This window comes from Sinohyriopsis cumingii, chromosome 6 (assembly GCF_028554795.1).
Source record: "Sinohyriopsis cumingii isolate HCF-2022 chromosome 6, ASM2855479v2, whole genome shotgun sequence".
Classification (NCBI taxonomy): domain Eukaryota; kingdom Metazoa; phylum Mollusca; class Bivalvia; order Unionida; family Unionidae; genus Sinohyriopsis; species Sinohyriopsis cumingii.
In genome coordinates this window covers 36,723,066-36,736,679 of record NC_142966.1, presented here as the reverse complement: position 1 = coordinate 36,736,679, position 13,614 = coordinate 36,723,066, and the positions used below count along the sequence as shown (strand labels likewise).

Genomic DNA, 13,614 nt, shown 5'->3' with positions numbered 1-13,614 from the left:
TGAGAAGAGTCGGACGCCCCTCACTCCGTTTCAAAGATGTGTGCAAGAGGGACATGAAGGCATGCAACATTTCACCCGATGGCTGGGAAGAGCTGGCCGAGGACCGAGGCACCTGGAGACTGATGGTAAACAATGGCATATCAGTCGCTGATGCGAGGAGAGGCCAGTTGGCGGCAGAGAAACGTAAGAGAAAGAAGAACGCAGCAGCAACCACAGTAACGCAGACTTCCCAGTATGTCTGCACCAACTGCAGTAGGGACTGTCACTCACGTATAGGCCTGCACAGCCACAGCAGACGATGCCAACAGTGACAGACAACACCCCAAGGGCGCTATTCGCATGGTCTTTCGAGACCGAGTCGCCAATGATGATGATGATCACATACATACATACATACATACATACATACATACATACATACATACATACATACATACATACATATTATGAAAAACTTGAAAACAAACTTTAACAAAAGTGTACGTGACGACACCATTGCGAAAAGGAAGCCAAGTCTCTATTCGAAAGGGAATCTACTGAAAATTTAGACACGAAAATAACAAACACACTCTGTACATAAGTAATATCATACTTGAGGCTTTGAAAAATGTCCTTCTTTATCGTACAATTTCAAAAAGATATCCGTTTGGGTTTACTTTAAAATGTTATATGACATGCATAATTTAAAAGACCAATACGTACCATTCTCCACTTTCATCTCCAATATGCAACAGAGTCTGCAGAATGGTGAGGAAGACGTCTGTGTGTGGAGTATTATAAACCTGTAAGAGTGTAGATTATTATAAATCTGTGATAGCAGGGAGTATTATAAACCTGTAAGTGTACGGAATATTATAAACCTGTACGAGTATGGAGTATTATAAACCTGTAAGAGTGTGGAGCATTATTAACCTGTGAAAGTGTAGAGTGTTATTAACCTATAATAACATGGAGTATTATAAACCTGTAATAGTATGGAGTATTATAAACCTGTAATAGCGTGGAGTATTATAAACCTGTAAGAGTGCAGAGTATTATAAACCTGTAATGTCATGGAATATTATAAACCTGTAATAGCGTGGAGTATTATAAACCTGTACAAGTGCAGAGTATTATAAACCTGTAAGAGTATGGAGTTTTATAAACCTATAAGAGTATGGACTATTATAATCCTATAAGAGTATGGAATATTATAAACCTATAAGAGTATGGAGTATTATAAACCTATAAGAGTATGGAGTATTATAAACCTGTAAGGGTATGGAGTATTATAAACTTATAAGAGTATGGAGTATTATAAACCTATAAGAGTATGGAATATTATAAACCTATAAGAGTATGGAGTATTATAAACCAAGAGTATTGAGTATTATAAACCTATAAGAGTATGGAGTATTATAAACCTATAAGAGTATGGAGTATTATAAACCTATAAGAGTATGCAGTATTATAAACCAAGAGTATGGAGTATTATAAACCTAAGAGAGTATGGAATATTATAAACCTGTAAGAGTATGGAGTATTATAAACCACGAGTATGGAGCATTATAAACCTATAAGAGTATGGAGTATTATAAACCTATAAGAGTATGGAGTATTATAAACCTATAAGAGTATGGAGTATTATAAACCACGAGTATGGAGCATTATAAACCTATAAGAGTATGGAGTATTATAAACCTATAAGAGTATGGAGTATTATAAACCTATAAGAGTATGGAGTATTATAAACCTATAAGAGTATGGAATATTATAAACCTATAAGAGTATGGAGTATGATAAACCAAGAGTATGGAGTATTATAAACCTATAAGAGTATGGAGTATTATAAACCTATAAGAGTATGGAGTATTATCAACCAAGAGTATGGAGTATTATAAACCTAAAAGAGTATGGAATATTATAAACCTGTAAGAGTATGGAGTATTATAAACCAAGAGTATGGAGTATTATAAACCTGTAAGAGTATGCAGCATTATAAACCTATAAGGGTATGGAGTATTATAATCCTATAAGAGCATGGAGTATTATAAACCTGTAATGTCATGGAATATTATAAACCTGTAACAGCATGGAGTATTATAAACCTGTACGAGTGTAGTGTATTATAAACCTGTAATAGCATGGAGTATTATAAACCTGTAATGTCATGGAATATTATAAACCTGTAATAGCGTGGAGTATTATAAACATGTACGAGTATGGAGTATTATAAACCTGTACGAGTGTAGAGTATTATAAACCTGTAAGTGTATGGAGTATTATAAACCTGTAAGAGTATAGAGTATTATAAACCTGTAAGTGTATGGAGTATTATAAACCTGCAATATCATGGAGTATTATAAACCTGTAAGTGTATGGAGTATTATAAACCTATAAGAGTATGAATTATTATAAACCTGTAAGTGTATGGAGTATTATAAACCTGTAACAGCATGGAGTATTATAAACCTGTAAGTGTATATAAACCTGCAAGTGTATGGAGTATTATAAACCTGTAAGAGTATAGAGGATTATAAACCTGTAAGTGTATGGAGTATTATAAACCTGTAAGAGTATGGAGTATTATAAACCTGTAAGAGTATAGAGTATTATAAACCTGTAAGTGTATGGAGTATTATAAACCTGTAAGTGTGTGGAGTTTTATAAACCTGTAAGTGTATGGAGTATTATAGTACAACCTGTACTATTGTGGAGTATTATATAACCTGTAAGAGTGGGGAGTATTATAAACCTGTAAGAGTATGGAGTATTATAAACCTGTAATAACATGGATTATTATAAACCTGTAATAGCATTGGAGTGTTATAAACCTGTAAGAGTATAGAGTATTATAAACCTGTAAGTGTGTGGAGTTTTATAAACCTGTAAGTGTATGGAGTATTATAGTACAACCTGTACTATTGTGGAGTATTATATAACCTGTAAGAGTGGGGAGTATTATAAACCTGTAAGAGTATGGAGTATTATAAACCTGTAATAACATGGATTATTATAAACCTGTAATAGCATTGGAGTGTTATAAACCTGTAAGAGTATAGAGTATTATAAACCTGTAAGTGTGTGGAGTTTTATAAACCTGTAAGTGTATGGAGTATTTATAGTACAACCTGTACTATTGTGGAGTATTATATAACCTGTAAGAGAGTGGAGTATTATAAACCTGTTAGAGTATGGAATATTATAAACCTGTAATAACATGGATTATTATAAACCTGTAATAGCATTGGAGTGTTATAAACCTGTAAGAGTATAGAGTATTATAAACCTGTAAGAGTTTGGAGTATTATAAACCTATAAGAGTGTAGAGTATTATAAACCTGTAAGAGTATGGAGTATTATAAACCTGTAAGAGTGTGGAGTATTATAAACCTGTAATATTGTGGAGTATTATATAACCTGTAAGAGAGTGGAGTCTTATAAACCTGTGATAGCCTCGAATATTATAAACCCGTAAGAGTGTGGAGTATTATAAACCTCTAAGAGTGTGGAATATTATAAACCTCTAAGAGTGTGGAGTATTATAATCCTCTAAGAGTGGGGAGTATTATAATCCTCTAAGAGTGGGGAGTATTATAATCCTCCAAGAGTGGGGAGTATTATAAACCTCTAAGAATGTGGAGTATTATAAACCTCTAAGAGTATGGAGTATTATAATCCTGTAAGAGTATGGAGTATTATAATCCTGTAAGAGTATGGAGTATTATAATCCTGTAAGAATGTGGAGTATTATAAACCTCTAAGAGTGTGGAATATTATAATCCTCTAAGAGTGTGGAGCATTATAATCCTCGAAGAGTGGGGAGTATTATAATCCTCTAAGAGTGTGGAGCATTATAAACCTCTAAGAATGTGGAGTATTATAAACCTCTAAGAGTATGGAGTATTATAATCCTGTAAGAGTATGGAGTATTATAATCCTGTAAGAGTGTGGAGTATTATAATCCTGTAAGAATGTGGAGTATTATAAACCTCTAAGAGTATGGAGTATTATAATCCTGTAAGAGTATGGAGTATTATAATCCTGTAAGAGTATGGAGTATTATAAACCCGTAAGAGTGTGGAGCATTATAAACCTGTAAGAATGTGGAGTATTATAAACCTCTAAGAGTGTGGAGTATTATAATCCTGTAAGAGTGTGGAGTATTATAATCCTCTAAGAGTGTGGAATATTATAATCCTCTAAGAGTGGGGAGTATTATAAACCTCTAAGAGTGTGGAGTATTATAAACCTCTAAGAATGTGGAGTATTATAAACCTCTAAGAGTATGGAGTATTATAATCCTGTAAGAGTATGGAGTATTATAATCCTGTAAGAGTATGGAGTATTATAATCCTGTAAGAGCGTGGAGTATTATAATCCTGTAAGAATGTGGAGTATTATAATCCTGTAAGAATGTGGAGTATTATAAACCTCTAAGAGTATGGAGTATTATAATCCTGTAAGAGTATGGAGTATTATAATCCTGTAAGAGTGTGGAGTATTATAATCCTGTAAGAATGTGGAGTATTATAAACCTCTAAGAGTATGGAGTATTATAATCCTGTAAGAGTGTGGAGTATTATAATCCTCTAAGAGTGGTGAGTATTATAATCCTCTAAGAGTGTGGAGTATTATAATCCTGTAAGAGTATGGATTATTATAAACCTCTAAGAGTGTGGAGTATTATAATCCTGTAAGAGTGTGGAGTATTATAATCCTCTAAGAGTGTGGAGTATTATAATGCTCTAAGAGTGGGGATTATTATAATCCTCCAAGAGTGTGGAGTATTATAAACCTCTAAGAATGTGGAGTATTATAAAACTCTAAGAGTACGGAGTATTATAATCCTGTAAGAGTATGGAGTATTATAATCCTGTAAGAGTATGGAGTATTATAAAACTGTAATGGCATGGAATACTATAAACTTGTATAAACGGTATTTATCACTTATGTGAGATATGTTCTCAGTTATATTGACATGTAGGTATGCAATACAATACACCCCTTGCACACATGCATGCATATATATATATATATATATATATAGAGAGAGAGAGAGAGAGAGAGAGAGAGAGAGAGAGAGAGACAGACAGAGAGACAGAGAGACAGAGACAGAGAGACTAAATGCGCATATTTTGGATGATGGGTCTCATAATTTGTATTGTCACCAGCATTTGTTTTTGTTTTTTTTTAAATACATTCAAAATGTTTCAAGATCAATTTAGGTAAATATTAATTCCTTTGCTTTCTTTCACAATGAGATCAAGTGTATTTTTTCTTGCCCGTCCGTCGGTGCTTATCACATCGGCAGCATTCGTATTGTGTTGTTATGATTATATGTGAAATAGTAGGATAGCATTGCGGAAAACAGACAGACAGACAAACAAAAACGCTTACTCTCTGATAGATGACATTGAAAAGATCCTGGTGGTTATTGATTTCGACACCAGTCGGATACAGGAATGCCAGCGCCTCCTCGTCAGCTAGCTTTTCGTCGTCAAATACGTTACATTGTATCAACAGGTCTTCGTCATCTTCGTTACGTAACTCTTCCAAAATGTCCAGAATATTCAGGCCTGGAAACGGGAAGAGTTAACTTTGAAGGTAGATAACACCCATCCACAACAAATTAGAGACTCGGTTTTGTCATGAACAAAATTTTTCCAACAAACCACGGACCTTACTGTCTTACTGACTGCATTGTATTTATTCAAAAGTAAATGCTATATTTGTCCTTCATGACAACATTTACGTGGATCTTTCTGTCTTTTTAATATGTATATATATATATATATATATATATATATATATATATATATATATATATATATATATATATATATATATATATATATATATATATATATATATATGAAAATGAAATCTGCATGAGTGGAAATCTGACCCGAATGTGTGTCATTGAGTTTATCATTAAGTAACCTGGAATGATGTAAGCATGTCGAGGACCGCATGACAGATGGGACTTGTATGACCAAGTTTTTTTATCCTCATTTAATAATGATGATGATTATCACGAGGATAACAATGATGATGATGATGATAACAACGACGATTACTATTATTATTATTATCATTATTATTATTATTATTATTATTATTATTATTATTATCATATAATTGAAATAATCTTTGAATTATGTAATTTATTTATTGCTCGAGGGCCGTTTGGCCTTTTGGTAAAAGAGTTCTTTATAAGACATACAACGGATATTGAAAAATGGAACAGGAACATTCGAGTCAACCTTGCATTAAAAAGGTCAAACAAAAGAACAAAAGAGAAGAAAAAACAACAAAACAAAAACGAATAATCTAACTTCGTCTCCGTCAGTCCTGAGGCAAATCTCTTAAACTATTCACATTAGGTCGATCTTAGCTGTTTCCACATAGTTTATGAATATTAGTATGGTAACTGCACTTTCATCGATTTTCCATATAATCATATGTGTCGATGTCATTTGGAAAACTTGTAATCATATACCGTTTACATCCACCTTTAATAATCTGACATTAGGGTGAAGTACCTTTCAACATCACCATTATGTGATTTGTTCTATCTGCCAGACTCCAATGACGGCGTGAATGGTATGTAGCTTGTTTGTAAAGTTTTCGCTCCACATATTTTTACCAGGGCCCCAGGTGGCCTAGTGGTGTAAGGCCCCGGGCAGCTGAGTGATCTAAGGCCCCGGGCGGCCGAGTGGTCTAAGTCTCCGGGCGGCCGGGTTGTGTAAGTCCCCGGGCGGCTGAGTGATCTACGCCGCCCGCCTTTACAGATTACTGACACCTCACCTCTGCCTGTGTAGGTTCGAGTCTAGGGATCAGCCATTGTGGATATGTGAGAAAGCTTGCCAGCAGCTTCCCATGGGTCGGTCAGTTTTCCCAGGGTCTTCCTCCACCAAATGTACTGTCCGCCATGTATAGCCAATCATGTGCTGAAAAATGGCATTAAATCCATTACAACGTCAACGACATATTTTACAAAGTATATCGCACATCGAACACGCCGAGTTTTAAATAGATACTATATTTGTTAAATGAGAACAAAATGTTACAAACAGTGATGCTTTCCAAAGTGACATGTAACTCGTATTTCAAAGCAAAGTCAGAACAACCTAACTGACTATCCGATTAAAATTAGATCTTCCCGTATGTCAGTGGAGATCTGGTTTTAATCAGCTTACTTTACCGACATAAGGAATTGTTGTTGTTGTATGGTTTAACGCCATTTTTTCAGCACACGATAGGCTATAAATGGCGGCCAGTATTAATGGTGGAGGAAGAACCCGGGAAATCCCCAGAAAGAACCACCGACCCTCGAGAAGCTACTGGCAAGCTTTCTCACATACCCACATTGGCCGAATCCGAGACTCGAACCCACGCAGGCAGAGGTGAGATGGCTGTGATCTGTAACGGAGAGCGCCTTAGACCACTCGACCACTCGGGGCCCCGGCATAAGGAATAATGGCATGTGAAAAATATATACACAAAACAATAACAAACTCCATGATGGCGGTCCCAAACGCATAGTAAAAAAAGGAAATGGAAAAAAATAATCAGGTGTGTCATATTACAGGACCGAATGATGATGATGGGCATTTATCGATGTGCAAACTTTACCTAATCACTCACAAAGTAAATACAGTCCGAAAGATGTAATGTTAACTATATGTGTGATTAGTTTGCAATTTAAACATTGATAAACTCCCATTCTTGATCGTTTAATCCATACAATTCTAATTTTCTTATTTTCTATCATCATATCAGCGAATTTCATGAACAAAGCATTTGAATGTAGATAGCTCGTAGTTTCATTTCATTGCTCTCTTCAAACGGCACCAAATACGTAAACCCGTCTTCGCTGGCCAAGAGTCGTCAACTCTTATACTGCTTAATAGTGCAGAGTATCATTTTTAGTGAGATCCCTATGCTCGTCATATGACTCTGACATTTAGTAACAGCTGGTGGGAAGACTGCGTCAAAGAAAAATGAAATAACTGCTGAATGTATACTGGCTTGTAAATTCTAACAAATGCTTTCGTTGGCAAAATGGGTGAGTGTTGGAGTACAGGAAGGACTGTGCGATTAAAATGTTTTAACTTCTAATGGGTCATTTTAATCGGGGGGGGGGGGGGTAGCACATTTTTATCGGAAATCACGGTGTAAGTGAATGGGGTTAGTTGTTATTAATAAGGTGTAAGGCGTTGGCAGAGATAAAGCCTCACATAAAATGATCTGGAAACTGGAAACTAAAAGAAGTCAGCAGAATTTAGCGATGTGTAAAAAATTTCAGATCAGTATCACGTGGTCGATTATATCCAATCGGATTGCAGAAAACTCAGTCAGTTCATTACAATTGGAATTAAAGAATAAGATTATCTTGAACCTGTATGACACATATTATTATTGGATACAGAGTACAATTTGAGTCAATAAATGAAGCAAAAGTTTTAATGAGACGGACTCGCTTGCAAACAGGAAAGATCGATAACAGTATGTACTCGCTTATAAGTCTAGCTGCTGTTGCATAATGCAGACCAGGGTTTTTGTTGTATCTTCGACTTATTACCCCTAACAATCTGCACAGCAATAGATCTGCCGATGCATTATGCGACGGTAGATTTCAGTGTGTAAAATTTTCAGTTGGAATCGACTTGTATGAGAGTACATACGGTATGTCGGTGGAAATACAATATAACTTATATATGCACGAATGCTTTGTGGAAAGTATTGGAACCTGCATGACCATGATATGCCAAGGGCATGACCACACTATACTAAGGGCATGACCATGGTATGCAAAGGGCATAACCATAATATACCAAGTGCACTACCATGATATACCAAGGGTATGATCACACTATACCAAGGGAATGAGCATGACATACCATGGACATGACCATGATATGCCAATGGCATGACCATGATATACCAAGGGCATGACCATGATATACCAAGGGAATGATAATGATATACCAAGGGTATGATCACACTATACCAAGGGAATGCGCATGATATACCATGGACATGACCATTGATATGCCAAGGGAATGACCATGATATACCAAGGGTATGATCACACTATACCAAGGGAATGCGCATGATATACCATGGACATGACCATGATATACCAGTGGCATGACCATGATATACCAAGGGCATGACCACGATATACCAAGGGCAGTTCTTTCGCTTTTAGAATGGATAAGTAAAATAAACATTAAAACAACGTAGCATTACCTATAAATTGGTTTCTAAGTCGAACTCTCTCCTTACGATCTTCGTTTGCCACAAGGATACAGTTGATAAAGGCAAGCAAGGTTGTTTTGTACGGCTTTATTTCTGCTGTACTTAGCTCATGCATAATAACGCTATACCGGTAACGGTGTTTCTTTGCTACCTGCAATGAAATAAATGCAGCTAACTTAAGAATAGTGAAGTGGAATCAGTCAATTACTTATATTTCGTTTTTGTAATTAATAAGAATATAACATTTGATTTCAGTTAAATGAACGATATAACGATGTGTCAAGCTAAAAAAAGCAGCATGGCAAAGTATTTTCTGTCCATACACGTGTTTATCGCCGACCAAGACGTTTCTCTGCACAATTAGGATACAAAATAAAATGATGTTAGTTTTCAACACGGCTAAATCCATTTAAATGAAGAAAGAATCGTGAGTAATCGAATTCTTCTTTTCTTAAAAAAAAGGGTTTTGATTTAGATAAATGTCAGTAGCAAGATTAAGGCGATACAATCAATAAGGCTTCACATTTATATAAACCTCTTAAATCCTGACTCAAAGGAAAACAAAGTCTCATCTTTGATTTCTAGCATTCAAAAGCCATTAATTTACTGAAAATACGCCATCATTTCGATATTGTTTTGTGTGCTGAAAATCGGTGCATGTCGTTGTTGTAAGCTTTTACAGCTTATCTCATTGTGACAAACCTTACTGGCTATACTCGCTTATTAGACGAGTCCAACTGCAAACTTCAAAGACCGATATCTGACTTCGAATAAAGCGCCACAAGATCAGAGTCTTCTTTTTAATTAGGAGTAATTAGTAGAACAAATAGCACAGACCCAGATCTGTCCGCACTCAATGCACTGGATATCAGAATTTATGTTATTTGCAGTTGGACTCATTTTTAAGCGCGTACATACGGTAAGTATTCCACCTATTTCTGATATTCTGCTCTTTGAAAGGTATTTACTAATTTTATGAAAAAGCAACGAGTTTTTTGTAAAACCGAAAAGAAAACAACACTTTGACTTTAAACGTATTTCATATTTTGATATCTGAAATTGTGTTGCAAGTCATTATCCGTCGTAGTTCAAACAAGCATTAACAATTGGACAAAAACTAAAAAGCATTCTGTATATGAAGAACTAACGAACAAAGACAAACAAAATGCAAGAAATAAAACTATAGAAAAAGCCACAAGAAAAAAAAAATGTAAGAAAGGAAAGTATAGAGAAATCGGTCATGGTCTTGCAACAAGTTCGAACAGATTTAAATAATCTAATGGTAACTATGATTTATTGAACATGTTAAGAAAAACAATGACCACCTCATCTAATACATATATCGTCTATACTCAAATATTAGTCGGGTCCATTTATATAAATATAGTCTATACTCAAATATTAGTCGGGTCCATTTATATAAATATAGTCTATACTCAAGTATTAGTCAGGTCCATTTATATAAATATAGTCTACACTCAAATATTAGTCAGGTCCATTTATATAAATATAGTCTATACTCAAATATTAGTCGGGTCCATTTATATAAATATAGTCTATACTCAAATATTAGTCGGGTCCATTTATATAAATATAGTCTACACTCAAATATTAGTCAGGTCCATTTATATAAATATAGTCTATACTCAAATATTAGTCAGGTCCATTTATATAAATATAGTCTATACTCAAGTATTAGTCAGGTCCATTTATATAAATATAGTCTATACTCAAGTATTAGTCGGATCCATTTATATAAATATAGTCTATACTCAAATATTAGTCGGGTCCATTTATATAAATATAGTCTATACTCAAATATTAGTCAGGTCCATTTATATAAATATAGTCTATATTCAAATATTAGTCAGTCGGGTCCATTTATATAAATACAGTCTATACTCAAATATTAGTCGGGTCCATTTATATAAATATAGTCTATACTCAAATATTAGTCAGGTCCATTTATATAAATATAGTCTACACTCAAATATTAGTCAGGTCCATTTATATAAATATAGTCTACACTCAAATATTAGTCGGGTCCATTTATATAAATATAGTCTATACTCAAGTATTAGTCAGGTCCATTTATATAAATATAGTCTATACTCAAGTATTAGTCAGGTCTATTTATATAAATATAGTCTATACTCAAATATTAGTCGGGTCCATTTATATAAATATAGTCTATACTCAAGTATTAGTCGGGTCCATTTATATAAATATAGTCTATACTCAAGTATTAGTCGGGTCCATTTATATAAATATAGTCTATACTCAAGTATTAGTCGGGTCCATTTATATAAATATAGTCTATACTCAAATATTAGTCGGGTCCATTTATATAAATATAGTCTATACTCAAGTATTAGTCGGGTCCATTTATATAAATATAGTCTATACTCAAGTATTAGTCAGGTCTATTTATATAAATATAGTCTATACTCAAATATTAGTCAGGTCCATTTATATAAATATAGTCTATACTCAAGTATTAGTCAGGTCCATTTATATAAATATAGTCTATACTCAAATATTAGTCGGGTCCATTTATATAAATATAGTCTATACTCAAGTATTAGTCGGGTCCATTTATATAAATATAGTCTATACTCAAGTATTAGTCGGGTCCATTTATATAAATATAGTGTATACTCAAGTATTAGTCGGGTCCATTTATATAAATATAGTGTATACTCAAGTATTAGTCGGGTCCATTTATATAAATATAGTCTATACTCAAATATTAGTCGGGTCCATTTATATAAATATAGTCTATACTCAAATATTAGTCGGGTCCATTTATATAAATATAGTCTATACTCAAGTATTAGTCAGGTCCATTTATATAAATATAGTCTATACTCAAGTATTAATCAGGTCCATTTATATAAATATCGTCTATACTCAGATATTAGTCAGGTCCATTTATATAAATATAGTCTATACTCAAGTATTAGTCAGGTCTATTTATATAAATATAGTCTATACTCAAATATTAGTCGGGTCCATTTATATAAATATAGTCTATACTCAAGTATTAATCAGGTCCATTTATATAAATATAGTCTATACTCAAGTATTAGTCGGGTCCATTTATATAAATATAGTCTATACTCAGATATTAGTCAGGTCCATTTATATAAATATAGTCTATACTCAAGTATCAATCAGGTCCATTTATATAAATATAGTCTATACTCAAGTATTAGTCAGGTCCATTTATATAAATATAGTCTATACTCAAGTATTAGTCAGGTCCATTTATAAAAATATAGTCTATACTCAAGTATTAGTCGGGTCCATTTATATAAATATAGTCTATACTCGAGTAGAATCGGGTCCATTTACACATATCGTCCATACTGAGTAGACGTCGGGTTCATTTACAAACAACATAGACCTGGACCAGCCATTACATAATACGCCGGTAGATCAAGGTCCATGTTTTTGTCTTACCGATTACTCCCAACAAACTGCATAGACCCAGATATGCCATAACATGATGCGATGGGAGATCTGGGTATATGCAGTTTGCAGTTATATTCGACTAATACGCGAGTAAACACCGTTGACTGACTGTCAGAAGCTAGAATGTTAGATATACAGATGACGGTAAGATATACAAATAACTAGAATACCGATGGATACATTTCTATCTGAAAGGCAATAACGATAATCTCAAAATTTAACAAGTTCATGATAACCCACTGAGATCAAGGTAAAAGGTAAGAATGCATAAGATGAAAGCTTTCCTTCGAATTTAAAAAAAAAAATCTATTTGTTTCCTTGAGTGTTGGCACCCTTATTGGTCATTACACCTGTGTATTTTGGCTATATGATTTCAAATTAGCATAGCGGAAGTTACACATTGTACTTAACTCTGATTGAAAGGAGTACTTAGACAAAATTATTGTATTTAAAAATAGGTGTGAATAGCTAATCAACAGATAATTTTGGTTTAATCTTTTAAATTTTCAAATATTGAAAAAAAATTGACCAAGTCAAAAAGATTAAGGAATAACTTTTAAATGACCATTAATTAAAACACATATTTGTAAACCTAAAATTACTTTTGCATGACATGATTGCTTCTTATAGTCTGAATATATGAATTTAGGTGTGATGACACTTTTGCATGTGCTCATGTGTACATTTATAGTGGTCGTGCCAAAAGAGGTTTTAAATGTTTTCGACTTTTTATATAAAAAAATGACATTACTTTTTTAAGTGGCAGTCGATTAATTATTATTACCTATTTGTACTCAAAATAGATCAATGTACTCCTATCAGTTAAAATGAGTTACAATCTATAGTGTCCGCTGTACTCATTGGAAGTCATATGGTCAAAATACACGGTGTAAT

At 33.7% G+C, this 13,614-nt stretch overlaps 1 protein-coding gene across 1 annotated transcript in view; it reads right to left on the bottom strand.

Moving 5' to 3' along the window:
* Nucleotides 1-13,614, bottom strand: part of LOC149796719 (inverted formin-2-like) — a 120,808-nt gene that overhangs the window by 60,519 nt on the left and 46,675 nt on the right. The window contains exons 4-6 of the mRNA XM_089961359.1: nucleotides 9,238-9,397; nucleotides 5,380-5,558; nucleotides 703-782 (exon numbers count right to left, since the gene is read on the bottom strand). Of these exons, the coding sequence (XP_089817485.1) occupies nucleotides 703-782; nucleotides 5,380-5,558; nucleotides 9,238-9,397 (419 nt within the window). The remainder of the gene's footprint in view (nucleotides 1-702; nucleotides 783-5,379; nucleotides 5,559-9,237; nucleotides 9,398-13,614) is intronic.